General features: G+C 39.3%; 1 protein-coding gene across 6 annotated transcripts in view; it reads left to right on the forward strand.

The window, feature by feature from the left end:
- MTMR1 (myotubularin related protein 1) overlaps positions 1-21238 on the forward strand; it is a 77183-nt gene that overhangs the window by 16378 nt on the left and 39567 nt on the right. Inside the window, exons 3-10 of one of the 6 annotated variants that reach the window (XM_070067220.1) lie at positions 4405-4428; positions 5003-5029; positions 6901-6951; positions 11879-11954; positions 16006-16100; positions 16447-16554; positions 20303-20404; positions 20701-20784. In XM_070067220.1, coding sequence (XP_069923321.1) covers positions 4405-4428; positions 5003-5029; positions 6901-6951; positions 11879-11954; positions 16006-16100; positions 16447-16554; positions 20303-20404; positions 20701-20784 — 567 coding nt within the window. The remainder of the gene's footprint in view (positions 1-4404; positions 4429-5002; positions 5030-6900; positions 6952-11878; positions 11955-16005; positions 16101-16446; positions 16555-20302; positions 20405-20700; positions 20785-21238) is intronic. The other 5 variants (XM_017350861.3, XM_070067221.1, XM_017350862.3 and 2 more) reach the window with 5 other exon arrangements.

The raw sequence follows: 21238 nt of genomic DNA on the forward strand, positions 1-21238 counted from the left end.
TGTCAGTGGAAACCATGTAGGGTGCAGCAGTGAGATGCCCTTTCCCCTTCTAGCCAGGGAGCTGTCTGTGGAGGGCTAGCTAGGAGCTACAACTCTTGCTCTTTAGTGTCTGTCAGTGGGGGCTGCGTGAAGAACCTGGACATCTACCCCTACTTGAAAGTGTTGAAGTAGGGCCAGCACCATGGCACAGTAGGTTAATCCTCTGCCTGTGGTGCCGGCATCCCATATGGGCACCGGTTCAAGTCCTGGCTGCTCCACTTCCAATCCAGCTCTCTGCTATGGCCTGGGAAAGCAGTGGAAGATGGCCCAAGTGCTTGGGCCCCTGCACCTGTGTGGGAGACCTGGAAGAAGCTCCTGGCTCCTGGCTTCGGATTGGCACAGCTCTAGCCATTGCAGCCATTTGGAGAGTGAACCAGCAGATGGAAGACCTCTCTCTCCTTCTTTCTCTCCCTCCCTCTATCTGTAATTCTGCCTCTCAAATTTTTTTGAAAAAGAATTATGTACAAGAGTCAGATAACCCAGCTCCTAGGGTTTCAGAACTGGTCAGGGTTGGCAGTCAACCTTTAGACTCTACCCATTTTATGTGTGTAGCAATTGAGACCTAGAAGGCAGACATTAGGTGGTCCCCAGGCCCTCTGACTTGAAATCACTGCTGTCTCCTCCGGCCACCTGGAGAGTGAACCAGTGAGTGGAAGACCTTTCTCTCTGTCCCTCTCGCTGTCTGTAAAGTGCCGGCATTCCATTTAGGCACCAGTTCAAGTCCTGGCTGCTCCATTTCTGATCCACCTCTCTGCTATGGCCTGGGAAAGCAATGGAAGATGGCCCAGGTACTTGGGCCCCTGCACCTGTGTGGGAGACCTGGAAGAAGCTCCTGGCTCCTGGCTTCAGATTGGCACAGTTCTGGCCGTTGTGGCTAATTGGGGAGTGAACCTTCGGATGTAAGATTCTCCCTCTCTCTCCCTCTCCCTCTCTCTCCCTCTCTCTCCCTCTCTCTCCCTCTCTCTCCCTCTCTCTCCCTCTCTCTCCCTCTCTCTCCCTCTCTCTCCCTCTCTCTCCCTCTCTCTCCCTCTCTCTCCCTCTCTTCCTCTCTTCTCTCCATCACACCTCTCATCTCTCTCTGTAACTCTGACTTTCAAATAAATAAATCTTTTTAAAAAAAGAGAAAGATATTATGTGCCCATTTAATAAGTCAGAATAGGGTTTTAGGGCTGTAGCTTAAATGTGTTTCTTCTAGAGACACATGCTGTGGTACTTCAACAGAGTAGTTAGGGTCACAAATCCAGAGCCAGTCTACTGGAATTTAGACACTTGCTCTGCCACCTTGAACTTGTCCAACTTAATTAACTGTGTCTTGGTTTTCTTATCAAAAATGGGGCCAATAACAGTTTTTATCTCACAGGGTTCTGAAATTATTTAATATGTATAAAATACTTAAAAGAGCATCTAGAACACAAAAGTCATAACAGCTGTTGAAGGAAAATAAAAAAAGAAGTAAAAATGATAAACTTTCAGCCAATAGAGATTGGGAAGAGGGAGGTGGTTTGAAAAAACTTATTTTCTCATCTTTTAAAATGGGACATCACTAAACACTCTTAAATTGATAAATCTGGAAATTGAGAAAGTCATCAGAATTAAAATTAGGTCTAGTTATGTTAACTACCTTTGGGAAGGAAGACTTTCTGTTTTGAGTTTTTAATTGCTATAAGCTTTGTTACTTTTATTACCAACTTTCTTGAGGTGTAGTTAACAAATCAGAAACTTCACATATTTTTAAAGTATACAATTTGGTAAGTTTTGACATTTGCACACTTGTGAAACCATCACCACAATTAAGACAAGCACTTCTGCCATTCTACCTCTCCCCCATGAAAGCCAGATTTAAGCTTTTTGGTCTAAATTGTCTATATTTAGGAAAGGATTTAATTCTCTCTGAGCTACAGCATTACTTAATATAGAATACCTTTTTGACTCCAAAGAATAGTTTCTTTTTATTTATTTATAGAGATTTATTTATATATTTATTAGAAAGGCAAGTTAGGGGCCGGTGCTGTGGTGTAGTGGGGTAAAGCCGCCACCTGCAGTGCCGGCATCCCATATAGGTGCCGGTTCAAGTCCCAGCTGCTCCACTTCTGATCTAGCTCTCTGCTATGGCCTGGGAAAGCAGTAGAAGATGGCCCAAGTCCTTGGGCCCCTGCACCTGTGTGGGAGACCCGGAAGAAGCTCCTGGCTTCTGGTTTCGGATGGGCTCAGCTCCGGCCATAGTGGCCATCTGGAGTGAACCAGCAGATGGAAGACCTCTCTCTGTTTCTCTCCCTCTGCCTCTCTTCTCTCTCTGTGTAACTATGACTTTCAAGTAAATAAATAAATCTTTTAAAAAAGAAAAAAAGACAAGTTACAGAGGGAGAAACAGATATCTTCTATCTGCTGGTTCGCTCTCCAGGTGACTGAAGTGGCCTGGGCTGGGCCAGGCTGAAGCCAGGAGCTTCAACTGGATCTCCCACCTTGATGCAGGGGCCCATGTGCTTGGGCGATCCTTTGCTGCTTTCCCAGGCACATTAATAGGGAGCTGGATCAGAAGTGGAGCAACTGGGGCCAGCGCTGTGACATAGCGGGTAAACCTGCTGCCTGCCCATATGGGCGCCAGTTCGAGTCCTGGCTGTTCCGCTTCTGATCTAGCTCTCTGCTATGGCCTGGGAAAGCAGTGGAAGATGGCCCAAGTCCTTGGGCCCCTGCACCCACGTGGGAGACCCGGAAGAAGTTCCTGGCCCCTGGCTTCAGATTGGGGCAGCTCCAGCTGTTGCAGCCATCTGGGGAGTGAATCAGGGGATGGAAGACCTCTCCCTCCCTCTCTCTCTGTCTCTCTACCTCTGCCTCTCTGTAACTTTGCCTTTCAAATAAATAAATAAATCTTAAAAAAAAAGAAAAAGAAAAAGAAAAAAGAAGTGGAACAACCAGAACTTAAATCTGTGTCCATATGAGATGCCAGTGTCACAGGTGGCAGCTTAACCTGCTGCGCCAAAATGCAACACCCCACCTTAAATTATTTATTTGAAAGGCAGAGCAACAGAGAGGAGAGAGATTGATTGATTGCCCATCCTTTGGTTCAATCCCCAAATGACCATGACAGTCAGGGCTGAGCCAGGCCAAAGCCAAGAGCCAAGAACTCATATCAGGGTCTCCTACGTGGGTACAGGGGCCCAAGGACTTGGGCATTCCTCCCAGGCACATTAGCAGGGAGCTGGATTGGAAGCATAGCAGCCCTAATTCAAACTGGCACTCCAGTATGGTATCTGGCATCACAGGAGGAGGAGGCTTAAGCTGCTGCCCCACATCACTGGCCCAAGAGTATTTTCTTTTAATGATACAGAGATGTTTTTTTGAAGTCTGTATTCATGTGATCTTCTTATCTATCCCAAGTAAAAACCATAAAGCTAGTGAAGAATCTGCTATGATTTTTCTTTTTTGATGGTGTATGTTTGATAGAACATCCAGTTGTTAGATGATAGGATTTCAGACTTCGGGATAAGGAGCAGAGATGGTTAAAGTCTCCCTAGTCTGTTACAGCTAGTTGCTTTTCAGAAGTTCCGTCCATTCTGTAGGCTGTTTCTTCTGACCAGGGCTTTCTGAATGCATGTGCTGCATATTTGATTAGGAGTCACAGGCCTCAGGTGCGGGGCTAACGGTCCTTCAGTTGAATGAAGCTTGGCTTCCCCTGTCCTCTAGGACCAGCCACTGCCTCCCACCTCCCCCCCCCCCACACCACCAGAGCTTTCCCTTTGCCATGCAGTGGGTGCTGGGACAGGGAGTAGACACCTTGCTCTCGATGGAGTGTCCGTATCGGAGAGTATGATTCTGAAGTCCCAAGTGTGAGATAAAGTATAGTTTCATAGAAATCCTGTTAAGTTTTTTGGTTAATTCAACTTTATGATACCAACAGTCCTTTAGTTGAGCTATGCTCTGGGCCAGTTGTGGGCATTCTGCTGGGTTATTTGGCTTTGTTTTGTTTCTGTGGGCTGGTTTGCGAACAGAACTGCCTTTTTATATTATTTCTATGTGGAAAAATTCCAAAGAGAAACCTAAATGGACTTTTCAAATAACCTGTTTGTATTAGGTTGTAATAGCCTTGACAGAAAGGGTTTATGTTTAAAATAATGTAGTTTGTCTTTGCCTAAGGGCACTACATTTCCCAAGTCATAGATTTCCCTCAAAATTATAGGACAAATATGTTAGGATTGATTTGATATTGAGTGAAACTTTGACGGCAAATGTGTTAAGATTGATCTTAGTTGATTTTATTTAGATGATTATGTTTCTTAGGGAATTGGGCTGTTGAACTTAATGGCATCTTTCACAGGTCAATAGTAACATGTCCACGATGATGATATTCTGTATTTTAACTAACAGGTTTTCAGGAGGCCTGACATAAGGGTAAGGATATTTGGCTTTTGGCAAATGGGCCTCCTCCTTGTGTGTGTCTGTGCTTTATCGATCACTTAGTCTATTTAGTGTTCTTTACCTTCTCACTGGTTTTTATGAGTCACTCAGATCAATTTGCTCTGCTGTGTCATAGTTTTAAGTGTTCACTAGAAACGCTTTATTTGTTACAATGTTTTTATGTGCAATAAAAGCCGATGTGTGTGAGGGCAGGATGTTAAAATTGTTAGCAGTGTACAGTACTGGCTTTTGTTGTACTACATGAATTCTGAGCAAATGTGTGTTTGTGGCAGGGATTTATAAATATTGGTCTACCGAGGCCTCTTTGAATCTTGTTTACGTGTAATCCATGACAAAGAATTTATCAACCAAAGAAAAAGTGATCAGTTGTTGCCCATTAAGTAAGATTTTGAGTCCTATTTGTGTTTGCATGTTGAATCCAGCAAAGCAGAAATTCTCATCTTGAAGAAAAATTTAGCAAAATCAGTCTTAGTTGGCATTTTTAGAAATACATATATAGTGGATGATAGCTTATATTGCCTCATGATTTTCCTCCCCTTTGTTTCAGAATATTCATAAAACAAGACAAAGATTGGTAATGTGCATGCATTTAAACCTTAGTATCAGACATTGAAAAATTAACCTATTTCCATTAAATGAAAACAATGTGGATTTTGATAGCATAATTTAATGACTTTAATTTAAAAATTTTAATCTTATTGAAACGAATGAAGCAGTAAAAGAAGCAGATTAAGTCAAATTCTTGTTATTCTGGTTGGTTTACGTTTTTAATCTTGTTTGCTCCATGTTTTCTTTTGTTTATGGGAGTTATTTTCTTTCACTGGTTCACATTGTTGAAGACTACTGTTTGACTTTACACTTGCATGGACTTTGAATTTTTTTTAACTCATTCACTTTTCTGTTTTTAAGAATTTTAATCAAAGAATGATTCCATTTTCTTTGTATTAGAAAAAAATGGAAATTTCAGAAAACTGGCTGTGTTTAAAAGTTACACCGCCTTGAAGGATAGTTGTACCAACTGTGTACTAAATTCAGTCTGATGATAAAATATAAAAGTGTGTTGAGCAGTTATTTGTACTTTATTGACAATAATGAAAGATGGGAAATAGTAAATTCTTCCTAAACTTTGTTACTTCTTCACTGGCTGCCTTTTTAAGAAATACTGTCATTGGAACCAAAGTTTCATGAAGTAAAAATATAGCTATATTAAATTTTTAAAATTTATAGCCTCAGCTGATTTGATGTAACTTTTAAAGCGGATGAGAATCTTGTCTCCTTCAGTATTCATATTCTTTATATCACCTGTTGAACTAGAAGTGCAATCTTTAAAGTTTCAAAAAATAATTGGCCGGCGCCGCGGCTCACTAGGCTAATCCTCCGCCTTGCGGCGCCGGCACACCGGGTTCTAGTCCCGGTTGAGGCGCCGGATTCTATCCCGGTTGCCCCTCTTCCAGGCCAGCTCTCTGCTGTGGCCAGGGAGTGCAGTGGAGGATGGCCCAAGTGCTTGGGCCCTGCACCCCATGGGAGACCAGGATAAGTACCTGGCTCCTGCCATCGGATCAGCGCGGTGCGCCGGCCGTGGCGGCCATTGGAGGGTGAACCAACGGCAACGGAAGACCTTTCTCTCTGTCTCTCTCTCTCACTATCCACTCTTCCTGTCAAAAAAAATAAATAAATAAATAAAAAATTAAAAAAAATAATTGATTCTATGAAGAAATTACATTAACACCAGTATACCTTTTTTTTAAAGGGATTGGAAAAGTTTAAGGATATATGATCTTTTAGTTGTTTCTTTGAAACATGTTGATATTGCAATTAGAAATATTTAATATGACATTGATTCATAAATCACAGTAATTAGCAACAATCTTTAAGAAATAGACATACATGTGTTTATGTATATGAAATCTTGACATCTCTAGCATGTGATATGTGCATGTGTGCAGTGAAATTTACCCCTGGGCAGCATAATAGTTCTTTAGAATAACAGAATACTTACTGTATTTAAAATACATGTCTGTGATTGTTTTTGTATATTTGGCTTGACTTTGCTGTTCACCTGGTTTCTGTGGTATGCTTTTTTTCTTCAAACACTTTGCTTGACTGTTAATTAATTTCTTTGCTATATGCTATATAGTATTGCTTAATTTTAAAAAGACAGTACATTCTTTGAAATCCATGTTTGTTTGCTTTTCATTTTTCTGTCCTAACACAAACACAGAATAGATTCTCCATTTTAGGCTGAAGATGCTATAGATGGCCTACACATTGTTTCCTTAAACTCCAAGGGGTAAAAAAAGTTGTGATTTGCAAAGCCGTGAAAGGTGTGTCAACTTTTACATGCTTACTGTCTCTTTAAAAAAGAAATTCTGTCCTTTCACCTGTCTGTTTGCACGTGTTTCTCTTTCTCCGCCTTTTCTTGTCCATGCACCTGGTGCTGTGCAGGAGATACAGGAAGAGCACAATGGCTACCCTTCTGAAGCTGAAGCTGATCAGGTGGCAAGTTCTACATGTTCATCTGTTTGTAGCTACAGATTGTGTATTTAGCAGCCATTTCATACTAGATTTCTAGACAATGAGCAAAACTTTCCAACTGCTTTTACCACTACAGTAGTGCCCTCCTGTCCGAATTTGGTAGATTCCATTAATGACATTATTTGCAAAAATTGGTTTATCCAACGTTTTATCTACTAGAAATTTGTTCATCTGTGCTCAGTTTCCCCGGATGGGTTATTGTTGAGGTTAATTACCCTCTGTCACTGCAGGGTTCTGACATGCCTTTACAAAGACTTAGAAGGGACAGATATTCATGCTGAGGGTGTTCCTTGACAGTATGGACTTTGCATTATTCAAATTTGCATGGTCTTGTGCCCAGCACAGTGCTTGGTACCTTATATATACTTTAGAGTGGGTGCCTATATTTTATACCAAGTAGAATACAAAATCATTATTGTTCTTGAGTGCTTACTCCTTGCTCAGTACCCTCCAGATCCTTTGTAGAGTCTTTTAAAGCAGGAGTACTTTACCCACTTCCAATGTAGAAGTTCAATATGAGAGTATTTCAAAAAGTTCATGGAAAATGGAATTAGAAGTTTAGAGGTAAGCATTTGATACAGCAGTTAAGTTACTGCAGCATTCCATATCAGAGTACCTGGTTCCAGTATTGCCTCCTCTGCTACTGATGCAACTTCCTGCTTCTGCATACCCTGGGAAGAAGTGGACGATGGCTTAAGAACTTGAGTCCCTAGCCAGCGCTGGGGCTCACTAGGCTAATCCTCCACCTTGCGGCGTCGGCACACTGGGTTCTAATCCTGGTCGGTGCGCAGGATTCTGTCCCGGTTGCCCCTCTTCTAGGCCAGCTCTCTGCTGTGGCCCGGGAGTGCAGTGGAGGATGGCCCAAGTGCTTGGGCCCTGCACCCTATGGGAGACCAGGAGAAGCACCTGGCTCCAGCCATCGGATCAGCGCAGTGCGCTGGCTGCAGTGCGCCGGCCGTGGCGGCCATTGGAGGGTGAACCAACGGCAACGGAAGACCTTTCTCTGTCTCTCTCTCTCTCACTGTCCACTCTGCCTGTCAAAAAAAAAAAAAAAAAAAAAAAAAAGAACTTGGGTCCCTGCCACTCACGTGGTAGACCCCAGTTGAGTTCCAGGCTCCTGACTTTGGCCTGGCCCACCCTGGCTCTTATAGGCGTTTGAGGAGTGGAACAGCGGATGAAAGATCTCTCCCTCTCTTCTCTGGCTTTCTCTGCCTTTCAAATAAAATGAAAAAAATATATATAATTTTTTTAAAAAGATGTTTATTTTGGTGCAAAAAATGAAATCCATGCACAGTTGTTTCATAGTATGTTTTTCTTGAACTTTTTCAAGACCTCACCTGTATATGATTTCAATTTTTTCAAACCATAGAAAACATATCTTTTAATTTCATTTCCAACAAACTTTTTAAAATGCTTTCATATGTGAGACTGATAGAATTATATCGCCAAGGATATATGACAAGCCCCAGGTGCTCATCTGCACCTTTGTCCTCCACCACCCAACCCCATCCTCCTCTGGAATCCCGGCAGCACCTAGCAGAGCCCAGTTTGAAAACCACTGCTTTGGATGTACAGCCATTATATTAAACTATCCACCTGGCAGCTTAGATTCAGACTGAGGAGAAAAGCAGTGGAGGATGCCAGGGCTATCATCTAGGTGAGCTGGGCCCCTCAGGGAGGGCTGGTATGGAGCTTTTAGGTTTCAGCGGGACCTTCAGGGCTGCTGGAATAGAATTTGGATAAGGTCATCAGGAGTCCCTTGCTGGGCAAAACTTTGAGCAAAGTCGCTAAGAGGAATGAGCATGTTTATGATATCAAATTTAGTTTGCAAGACTATTCCACGCTTTGTGCTACACATAGGTTGGATAAATCAAGGGTCAAATCATGTCCTGTGCAAGCTGGTAGATGCAGTTAAAGCTTAATATAGCACAAACGTAAGTCCCATCTCCTAACACCAGTTTTATAAAGGGAATTTGCTGCACTCACCAAAAATAAGAGCCTTTTAAAATTATATTCTTGAGTTCCTATGCTAAAGTTACCTGAGTGAACCTCTGATGGGGAAATCTGAAGCTGTGGGGATCATTTCTTTGTTTTATTCTGATAGTTGCTTTTTCATTATTCAAAAAGCATGTCCAAGATTTATTTATCTCACTATGAAATTTATCTCACTATGTCTCACATTCACGCCTGAAAGAAATGCACTGGTGTTTCAAGCCAAACTTGACATGACGATGTGAAGAAAGGAGAAAGTTTGATCTTCAGCCTTTGTATTGAGAACCTTGTACATTTTTCAGAATGGTCCCAATCACCTCTGTCTCCTAACCTACAATATTTTGTAATCTAGTCCTGGGCTAAGGACTTTAAAAATGTTTGATGTGTTTTCCTCAAAGCTTAAAGGGAGTTATATCTTTCCTACCTCCTTCCAGATTCAGTTGATTAAGACAATCTGCTGTAGTGAATATGTTTCAAACTAATCTACCCCCATTTACTTTTAAATAAAAATTAAGGAGCTTACATCTATGTGATATATTACTATTTAGCCATTAATATAAGGCTTAATAATGTAACATTTAAAATAATTTAAAGCTTCTCACTTTTTTAACTTAGGCTATAAAATTAGTCACTAGTTCAGGCAACAAGTTAAAGCAGATTCTTAAATTAAGAATTCTGTTAAGATTGCTGATCTTTCAGTGTTTCTAAAACCTGACAATTAAAAATATACATCTTGGTTTATATTTTATTGCATAAAAGATATATATCCAGATTGGATGTGAGTATAAAAATGAATTCATGAGTGATTCTTCATGCTTCCTTTAATATATCAACTCACTAAATACTCTAGCTGAAAGATGTTATAAAAATCAGTCTGGACTAAAAATTCAAATTGAGTAAATTGGAGGTACTGCTTAATTCTAATCTATATTGCTTTCCCCAAGCATCTTTTGATAAGAAAGTTGGATTGTGTTTTATGCTCTCTCAGTGGAACAGACATACCCTTGACCAACGTTCAGCATTGAGTTTCCTATTTATATTTTGACTTTTTCCCATTTTATAAAATTTGATGAAACTGTTGCATAGTGTTTCATATTTGATCTGTAACTCCCTTTAATAAAACATTGAAATTTTCTTGTAACCATGAAAAATAATTATTTTGAATTTTCAATAATTTAGATTAGAGTTATGAAAAATACCCATTTTAAGTATTTTGCTTTGCAATTATTATGCTGAAAATTTAGTATTGTCCAGTCCATTTTTCCACTGCATGCTAGTGGCCTCCCAATGTTAACAAGTATTCTGGGAAAAAAGCAGTCCTTGATCAAATATGTATGAGAATTGTATTATACTCTAGTGCCATTTTACTGATTTGGTGTACATTAACACACTAAAGACTTGCTTCACTTTGAAAAAATAATAGAAAAAAACAGCTTTACTTTTTTAGCTATCATTTCTAAAACTTAAAAAAAAAAAAGACCTATTCATATCTTTTGGGAAGTTAATGCTCTACAGAACACAGCTTGGCAATTGCTGGAATTTTGATCACCTTATTCTTATTCATGACACATTATTTCAGAGATGCCAAAGCTAAAGTGACTGGTTTCCTTGGCAGCATCTCACAGTGTGGCAGTACTCTGAAACAGGCCCCAAGTTCAGGCTTTGGTCCTTTGCTTTGCAGTTCAAGAATGTCTTTTTCTTATCTCCCCTGAGTTACCGCACTATCCAACCAAGCTTACCAGAGACTTGTTACTGGGCCACAGTGCCAATCCGATTATTCAGAAATGTGGACATGTATCTTTACAGCCATACAAGGGAACTTTTTGCTAGTATCACTGTAGCCTGCAAACATAGTAAGTCATAAGCAGTTTTCTAGGTGAGCATGAGATTAGTGCAAAGCAAATTGGCTTGGAAGATACCTGATAAATACTCTGTTCCACAGTAGATTGAGTATCCCTTATCTGAAGTGCTTGGGGCCAGAAAGTGTTGGGGTTAAGAGTTTTTCATATTTTGGGATATTTGCCGTACATAATGAAATATTATGGAGATGGGGCCCAAGTTTAAACAGGAAATTCATTTATGTTTCCTGTGTACCTCATACACATAGATGAGGACATTTTATACAATCTATTTAGTATACCTCTATCTTGACTGTGACCTGTTTTATGAGGTCACGTGTGGAATTTTCTTCTTGTAGTGCCCCACTGGAATGCAAAATGTTCAGATTTTGGAGCATTTATGATTTCGGATTAGGGATGCTCAACCTGTACTCTTGTCTATGAGATGAGAGCACACTCTGTCAGGGCCTGGATTGAGTAAACACTGACAGTTGCACTTTCCATGTCTCCTGTCGTACACTGTGTGCACACGCACCCACTCACACACGCATGCATAGTTGAATGCAGCCCAAAGCCCAGAAGTTTAATTTTGCACTGTCCTGAGATGATTCCCTAGTTGTTTTAATTAGACTTTAGGGTTTCCCAAACTATCTTATAGGCTAGGTCATTTCTATAGCTAGCTAAGCAAGCACATCTACTATGACTTTTATTTGTGTTAGTGTCATGATTAGAAGGTAACCTTTTTCTGACCTATTTCCAAATTTTGGAGGCACCTTATAATAGCTGTCTGTGTAGTGATTACAGTATGTATATGTCATGTCAAGCCATTTTTTGTATTAATGCTTTCTAACTGTGGAATTTAAATATGTTGTAACAATTTGCTAGATTATGCAGCATGATGTCCTGTGATGCTGAGCTTTGAAATTGACTTTTAAGGGGAGGGAGGGCATACATTTTGCACGCTTCTGTAGCCTTAAGTCAAGAGCACAGAACACCAGAATTCTTCTCAGGTATACAGATGGAAAGTGAGATTTACTCCCATTTTGTTTTTTTGCCAGGCTCTAAGGGATGGAAATAAGCTGGCACAGATGGAGGAAGCTCCACTTTTTCCAGGAGAATCGATTAAGGCCATTGGTAAGTTTATAGAGAGATCCATAAAGTGAAATGGCACTTTGTGCACACAGGTGATGTATATGCTAAAGATCAACCAGGCCAATTAAATTAGGGGACAAATGAACCATGTTTATTCTTCCTCCTTAGTGTTGTCATGACCTTAAGAGGTAAAGGATCATGTTAAGCTACAGTTCAGTATTAAATGGCATTGCCAACAGAAGAGGGGCCCAACTTTTCCTGATGAACTAAAAGCTGATTACATACTCAGTGTAATGTTAGTTTACTGCTTTGTTGGACTCCTTTAAGGAAAATAGGTAGAAGATATGTATCATATTTTAATAAATGTTTGAGAACTTGGCAAAGAAATTTTATTGGCTTGTAAGATTCCAAAAATTACAATTTTTGTGCAAGAAAAGGGCATGTATTGCCATTCAGGATTGTAAAAGTAATGGCATTAGGGTTCCCATATCCCTCCTTGGTAGACTTCTAGGCACTTTAGTAAGTAGTCAGTTGTGCTATGAGTGGATAAGAGTGGCATGCATAATTTTAAACTTTTTGAAGTTGACCCCATGCTCATGTATTTCCATTTTTTGCACTAACACATACTTATCTTTAATTCCATTTTCCGATAACTTTCTGAAGTATCCTCATATTGTTTAATTTGGTTTATTAAGATTTTATTTGGAAGTTTTGCATCAATATTTATATGATTGATACCAGTCTGTTTTTTTCTTATAATGGCTTTGTAAGATTTTGTTATCAGAGTAATACATGCCTCATAGACTGTATTGGATATTATTTTGTCTTCTTGAGTTTTCTTGTTGAAGTATTTGGTAAAATTACCAGTGAAGCCACTTAGCTCTTGAGTTTTTTCTGTGGGAAGATTTTAATAACATTGTTTCTTTTTTAGTGTCTATAGGACTATTTAGGCTGTATTTTTCTTCTTGAGTAAACTTTAGTGGTTTATGTCTTTCTTGGAATTTATTCATTTAACCCAAGTTGTCAGATTATCTTCATAAAGCTCTTTATTGTATTCCCTTATTAATTTACCTGTAAAATTTTATCTGTAATATGTATAGTGACCTCACCTTTATCACATATGATATTGTTAATGTGTGTGTCATCTCTTATTTTTCCCAGTCTGACTAGGAGTTTATCAATTTTATTGATTTTTCTCAAAGAATTGGCCTTTGATTTCATTACTTTGTTTTCTATTTCATTGATTTGCACTCTGGTGTTTATTTCCTGTCTCCTGCTTCCTTTGGGTTTAATTCACTTTTCTTTTTCTAGGTTCTTGAAGTAGAAGCTGCAATTATCAATTTGAGACCTTTGTTCTTTTCTAGTGCAAGGCATTTGATTTTTCCCAAGTGCCGATTAGCAGCATCTCACCAATCATGACATTAGTTTTTTGTCCCTCAATTCAAAATGTTTTTGAATTCCCCTCTAGATTTATTTTTTGACTGTGGATTATTTTAGGATTATATTGTTTGATTTTGACATATTTGTGTATTTTCCAAATTTTCTTCTGTTAATGACTTCTAATTTCATTCCATTATGTTCAGAAAACATACTTTCTATGACTTGAATATTTTTTGATATTTCACAAACCTTGTAAATTCAGAAATCTTTGTAAATGTTCTGTGTACATTCTTTGTTCAAAAATGTGTTTTCTGTTGAATACAGTGTTATACGAATGGTGATTAGGTTAATGATTGCAATTAGTTTGTTGATGGTCTTCAAATCTTTGTGTCCTTACTCATTTTATGTCTACTTCTTCTAGCAATTATTGAGAGATGGGTTTTAAAATCTCTGACTATAATAGTGGGTGTGTGTTCTTCCTTGCAGTTCCATCCATTTTGTTTCATGAATTTTGAAGGTTTGTCACTAGGTATATAAATGTTTAGGATTCTTATGACCCCTTCATTATTATGTAAAGAACTATTTTATTTCTGGTGATATTCTTTGCTCTGAAATCCTGTTTGATATTTTGATATTGTTATATACATTACAGCTTTATTTCAGTTAGTATTAACATATGTAAGGGTACTTTAAAAGGTTGGGGAAAATTGAATTAAAAGATAAGTTTATTTTGGTGCAAAGAATTTGGAAATCCATTCATAGATTTTTCATAAAATGCATTTCCCATGAACTTTTTGAATTTCCCATGCCTATTTTCATCCTTTGAATTTCACACTATTTGTGTCTGTATATTTATTGTTTATTTTAAACATTTTTATTGATAGTTGATAATTGTACATCTTTATGGGGTACAGTATGATGCTTTGGTATGTTTGTACATTGTATACTGATCAAATCAGGATACTTGTCATCTTAGAAATTTATCATTTCTTTGTAATGAGGACATTCAATCTTCTTTTCTAGCTATTTTGAATTATATAATACAATGTTAATTATGATCATCCTCTGTATAATAGAACATAAGAACTTATCGTCATATCTGGTTGTGATCTTGTACTCATTAACCAGTCTCTTCTCATTCTCACCTCCTCCTATTACCTCTCGTAACCACTATTTTGCTTTCTACTTCTATAAGCTCAGCTTTTTAAAGATTTCAGAGATGAGTAAAATCATGTGGTATTTATTTTTCTGTACCTGTTTTATTTGACCTAACATAATCTCTGGTTTCATCCATGTTGCCATAAATGGCAGAATTTTGTCCTTTATATGGCTGCATAGTTCTCAATTGTGTATGTTTACTACATAAAGTGGTTTATTTTAGGCCACAAAAACTTGGGTCTTGCTTTTGTCTCCAGTCTAACAGCCTCAGCCTTAATTTTTTTTTCCTAATTTGAGAGGCAGAGAGAGAGAATGAGCTCCCAACTACTGGTTCACTCCCTCAGATGCCAACAAAAGCTGGCTGAACCCAAAGATGAGAACTGAATCTAGGTCTCTCATATAGGAGGTAATGGCTCAATTATTTGAGCTATCACCACTGCCTCCTAGGGTCTGCGTTAGCAGGGTGCTAGAATCAGAAACCAGAGCCATTAGTCAAACCCAGGTTCTCTGATGTGGACATGGGCATCGTAAATGATGTCACAACTGCTAGGAGAAATGCCCACTTCAGTCTCTTCCTTTGAATTGGGGTGTTTAGATCATTTAAATTTTATTTTATTAATAATATAATTAGACTTTAAATTACCATCTTGATTTTTTTCTCTTTGTCCCATTTGCTCTTTGTTCTTTTTCCAGTCTTCCTTTGTTTTGAGTACTTTTTAAGATTCCATTTTGTCTTCTGTTGTTTGCATATTAGCTATACCTATCTTCAAGTCTATCTTCAAATGATTTTATGCCACTTCATGTTTGGATAAGGACCTTACAGTACTATGCTTTCATTTGTCCCCTCAGTCTTTTTTCCTATCTTTATCCATTTTATTTTACTTATGTCTTAAGCCCCACAATACACTGTCCTAATTTTTGCTTAAATAATTATGTTGTAAGGATAATGATAATAATGCCTTAATGTCCTACAAAGGCACTTCTTTTCCATTGCCTGCCAGCTTCTCTGATCTTGTGTTCGTTCTGTCATCCTCACTGCACCTTTTGATGCAGCCTTTAACAACCTGCTCTTTTCTCTTCCCTCCATTCTCACTCTCCCTGTCTGCTTCCTTGCTGAGTTACGTTGATCCTTTTCTGAGCTTTTATGAGGCTGTGGTATAATGGTGATTTTCTGTGAGGACCTCTCACAAGTAGTGGGCTGCTTTAATTTTCCTTAATTTTAAGTGGCAGAAATTTATGTAATGGTATCTCAGAGTCTTCAGTGTTTAGTTAGTTGTAAACATGATTAATTTATCACACACAAAATTGTTAGCTGCTTGTAGGAAGAAATATCAGAATGGTGTTAGGTGACCTTTGACTTAAAGCCTCGTTAAGTAGCAAATCCAAATAGAAGACATCTATGTTTTTATTTAAAGAAACCATTGGTAAAATTCTATAAAATTAAAAATTCCTAGAAAACTGAAATCACAAATATACTTTTTTGTGTATACTCATGTTAAGATTTTTGAAGCACAAGTCTGCGTCAATAGTTGCTGCTTTGGGTTTTTTCTTTCAGTGAAAGATGTCATGTATATCTGCCCATTCATGGGAGCAGTGAGTGGAACCCTGACAGTGACGGACTTTAAGATGTACTTCAAAAACGTAGAGAGGGTGAGTTTTAAAAGTGTGTTTTCTTTTTAAAAACACTGCATAATACCCAAAGAAGAAAGTGAAAAAGTCCCCTTGAAATCCCATCACCCTGAGATTAACCAGAGGGTGAGTGTTTAAAATATGCATATTTGCGAATGGTCTGTTGAAGTACCACCTAAGCCAACAGGGGTAGTTCCATTGTAGTCTCAGCGTACACTTCATAAGGCATGCTGTAAATAAGACCAGTTTCTTAGCTGGGACAAAGAAAATGCCATAAGCAAATGTATTTTGTAACTACTAAAGACTTAAAATATGAAAGCTCTGTTGACTGACTTCGACAGCCATTAATCTTAATTTTTAAACCTAGGACCCACATTTCATCCTTGATGTTCCCCTTGGAGTGATCAGCAGAGTCGAGAAGATTGGAGTACAGAGCCACGGAGACAATTCTTGTGGTATAGAGATCGTGTGCAAGGTACAAGATAAACACAAGTGAAGGCTAAAAGGGAGCAGTCAGCTCAGAAATTTATCTGACTCCTTGGGCACGGTTTTCAGACAGTAAGACTGATTTGTACTGTTAGTAATGCAGAATTTTTGCAGATCAGTGATCCCTTGAAGTCTCCTATCAACAGATTCAAAGCATTGTGTAACATGTCAAAGTAAACCTTTTCTTTCCTGTCGAAGTGTTTCTAATTAACATGACCTATAACCTAAGTGCTGACATTATTTGTTACATCTCAGAGAACTCAAGTGGAAAGCAGAGATCAATACGTTTTGGGTTTTTTTTTTCCTAGTTGGTGGTTTTAAAAATTATTAAGTTCCTTGGCTATGTTGGGATTGTCAGCTTGACCTTATTTTTTATTTTGTACCTTGCTTCCAATGAGTTAAGTAGAGATTTTAATAATGGTCAGGAAATTTTAATAATGGTCAGGAAAAATGGCTAATCAGTGTGCTTTATTCTCAGTGACTTCATATCATGTAATACGGTTTACTAAGGCCCATGTAAAGTACCTGAAAGGAGATCCTGCCTGCACAATCATCAAGGCCCTTTCCAGATTTGGGGTCTGGATTCCTGCTGATCCGTTTACTTGGATCAAATCTTCCCTCTGGTTGGCCCTAAACTACCATTGAATCCATTTTTTCCAAGAGTCCTTTCCTCTTTCAGATCATGAATCTGTTGGTTTCCTAGACTCATTTAGATGCTACCCAGCAGCTGTCTCCTTTGGTAAAGTGTGCCTGTCCTTCCCAAGTAGGACAGTGGTGAGCAGTTACAGATTTCTTCTGCAATTTTGAGAGATGTCATTCCCCTTCTCATAAACTTTTTTTTTAAAAAAAGATTTATCTATTTATTTGAAAATCAGAGTTACAGAGAGGCAGAGAGAGAGAGTGAGTGTTCCATCTGCTGGTTCACTCCTCAAATGGCTGAAATGTCCAGAGCTGGGCTGATCCAAAGCCAGGAGCTTCTTCCAGGTCTCCCACACAAGTGCAGGGGCCCCAGGACTTGGGCCATCTTCTGCTGCTTTCCCAGGCCATTAGCAGGGAGCTGGATTGGTAGTGCAGCAGCTGGGACTCAAACTGGCGCCCACTGCAAGCAGTGGCTTTACTGGCTGTGCTACAGTGCTGGCCCCTCTCATAAATTCTTGAATAGTTTCTCAGTATCCAGTAGCTGAAGGAGGAACTCCTTATGGAGACCCTGTGTATCTGAGCCTGACTCCCTTTCCTCTACGGCGTCACATCCAGCTGCCCTCTCCTCATCATTGCCATCTGGTCCCACTGGCGTTCCTTCAGCTGTTCATACTCGCCTCCTAATCACCCCTCATGTAACTCCAGTGCCTTTGCACATGCTCTTCCTTGATTTGCACTGCTTTTCTCTTGGAGCGGTTCTTGAGCCGTTCACATAGGCGAACGTGCCTAGCCCGTGCAGCTTGGAGGGAGGGTGTGTCAGGAAATTATGCTGCTTAGGCAGGTGTCCTGTGGCAGTTTTACAAAGATATTGTTATGGCTCAGGTGAGCATTTGCTAACAGCTGCTTTAAATGTTTTCTAGTCTGGAATTACTAAGGCTATGCTCCTTGCTGTCTCAGCTCATGTGTAATAGCCTTGTGCAGTATGGGGTTTATTTTTCTTACAGGTGATTAAGTGGTACAAAAGCTGTATATATTGAAAAGTAAGTCTCCTCGGGGCCAGTGCCGTGGCACAGTAGGTTAATCCTCCACCTGCGGCACTGGCATCCTATATGGGCGCTGGTTCTAGCCCCAACTGCTTGTCTTCCAATCCAGCTCTATGCTGTGTCCTGGGAAAGCAGTAGAAGATGGCCCAAGTCCTTGGTCCCTGCACCTGCATGGGAGACCCAGAAGAAGCTCCTGGCTCCTGGCTTCAGATCGGCCCAGCTCCAGCCTTTGTGGCCATTTGGGGAGTGAACCAGTAGAAGGAAGACCTTTCTCTCTGTCTCTTCCTCTCACTGTCTCTAACTCTACCACTCAAATAAATAAATAAATTCTTTAAAAAAAAAAGTCTCCTTGTACCCAGCAGCAAGCCACACGATTCTGTCCACCACAAACACCCACTGTTACTAATTTCTAGTGTACCCCTCCATAGATAATCTTGTACATTTAAGCATGTGTGTAGTCTTGCTTGCAGACATAAATGGTAGTGTATTATATGTTCACACCCCTTTTACCATTGATAATATGTCTTAGAACTTTTATTGTCGATACATTTAGAGTTGTTGCTAGGGTTTTTTTTTTTAAGATTTATTTATTTGAAGGTCAGAGTTACACAGAGGAGAGGCAGAGAGAGGGGGGTCATCCATCTGCTGGTTCACTCCGCAATTGGCTGCAACAGCTGGAGCTGCACCGATCCAAAGCCAGGAGCCAGGAGTTTCTTCTGGGTCTCCCATGCTGGTGCAAGGGCCCAAGAACTTGGGCCATCTTCTACTGCTTTCTCAGGCCACAGCAGAGAGCTGGAACAGAAGTGGAGCAACCAGGACTCGAACCATCGCCCATATGGGATGCCAGCACTGTAGGTAGTGGCCTTACCTGCTGCACCACAGCACTGGCTCCTGTTGCTTATTTTTGACAGCTCTTTAGAATTCTCGTTATCTTTAAAGATGTTTAATGGGCTCCCGTTGATGGACATTTAGGCTAGTTCCATTCTCTTGCTGTTATAAATTATATCACAAAAATAACTTTGCTTCCTAAGTTGCTTTTTCTCTAGTTTGTTTACAATCATATTTATTTTCAAATTTCAAATAATGTTAAAGAATAAGATTTTTGTGTTTAACTAACAAGGACATAGTCTTAAAAGGTTGGGGGCAATGCTGAAAACATCATCCTGGGAAGAAATAACACCATCAGAGATGGTTTTGATGGGATCCTTCCTACTGGTTTGTGCTTGGGCCTTTGCCATCAGCTTGCATTGGGGGACATTTTAAGAAACTGATCTTGAGAAACATTTTATAGCCATAAAGATGTTACTGAGGGCTGTGATGCAGTGTCCTTTCTGTGAATGTTCAGGAAAATTTACACTTCTCTTTTGTGTTAATTCTGTAACTGGCTTTTTGAGCAGCTTAAAGTACACATGTAATACTGTGGCACGCCTTTAGCAAGTCAGTGTATGGCACTTTGATGGCACAGCTTCTGTGTACAGACCTTTTTTTGTTCCATCTGATGATTTTTTTCTCCACATACATCCTCTCCCCTTTGTTCCAATCCATCATTCAATTTTTAAAAAGCTATTGGAGGGGGCCGGTGCTATGGCGTAGTGGGTAAAGCTGCTGCCTGTAGTGCCAGCTTCCTATGTGGGCACCGGTTCGAGTCCCAGCTGCTTCACTTCGGATCCAGCTCTCTGCTATGGCCTGGGAAAGCAGTAGAAGATGGCCCAAGTTCTTGGGTCCCTGCACCTGCATGGGAGACCTGGGAGAAGTTCCTGGCTCCTGGCTTCGGATTGGCACAGCTCCCATCATTGAGGCCAACTGCAGAGTGAACCAGCAGATGGAAGACTCACTCTCTCTGCCTCTCCTTCTCTCTTTGTGTAACTCTGACTTTCAAATAAATACATCTTTATTTTAAAAAAGCTATTAGAAGTATTTTTGTTAAATTGCTTTTTGTTAGTTGGAGCAAGATGGAGTATACAATGAGAAATGGGTAAGATATTTTATTTATGGCATAGTGTCTGAGGTGTTCAATACGTGTTGAAAAACTGGATTTTGCTAATTTTTCAACAGGATATGAGAAACTTGCGACTGGCTTATAAACAGGAAGAACAGCGTAAACTAGGGATATTTGAAAACCTTAACAAACATGCTTTTCCTCTTTCCAATGGACAGGTAAGTACACCAAAGTAAACCTTTCTCCATGCTTTTCTAGGAGTCCAAAATCTTAAGTTTAATTATTTCTTTGTCTAGAGATTATGTAATTTTCTGCTGGTAATTAATATTAGACTACTTAGTTTGTCAGTTCTGTGTGACAATTACAAAAAGTAACCAATTTATTTCTTCCAAAATTTACAGATTAAAATGGAAACCTTTATATATTTAACTCACTTCAGAATGAAAAGCTTTACCATTAGGTATATGGTATGAAAAAGAAATGATGATAAATATTTTGTGGTTTATGTATTTAGGCACTATTTGCATTCAGCTATAAAGAAAAATTTCCGACTAATGGCTGGAAAGTTTATGACCCAGTGTCTGAATATAAGAGACAGGTAAAGTATTTTGCTTATCAAAATAATGGGTTTTCGTTTGTAGAAGTGTGGAAGCATAGTGGAGGGGAAGAAACTGTTTCAAACAAGCTATACATAGGTGTAACTTCTCGAGCTTGTTCTACATCTCCTGAATGCTCTCTTCTTTTTTTTTTAACTTTTATTTAATGAATATAAATTTCCAAAGTACAGAATATTGATTACAATGGCTTCCCCCCCATAACGTCCCTCCAACCCACAACCCTCCCCTTATCCACTCCCTCTCCCCTTCCATTCACATCAAGATTCATTTTCGATTCTCTTTATATACAGAAGATCAGTTTAGCATACATTAAGTAAAGATTTCAACAGTTTGCTCCCACACAGAAACATAAAGTGAAAAATACTGTTTGAGTACTAGTTATAGCATTAAATCTCAATGTACAGCACACTAAGGACAAAGATCCTACATGAGGAG

This window comes from Oryctolagus cuniculus, chromosome X (genome assembly GCF_964237555.1).
Source record: "Oryctolagus cuniculus chromosome X, mOryCun1.1, whole genome shotgun sequence".
Lineage (NCBI taxonomy): Eukaryota > Metazoa > Chordata > Mammalia > Lagomorpha > Leporidae > Oryctolagus > Oryctolagus cuniculus.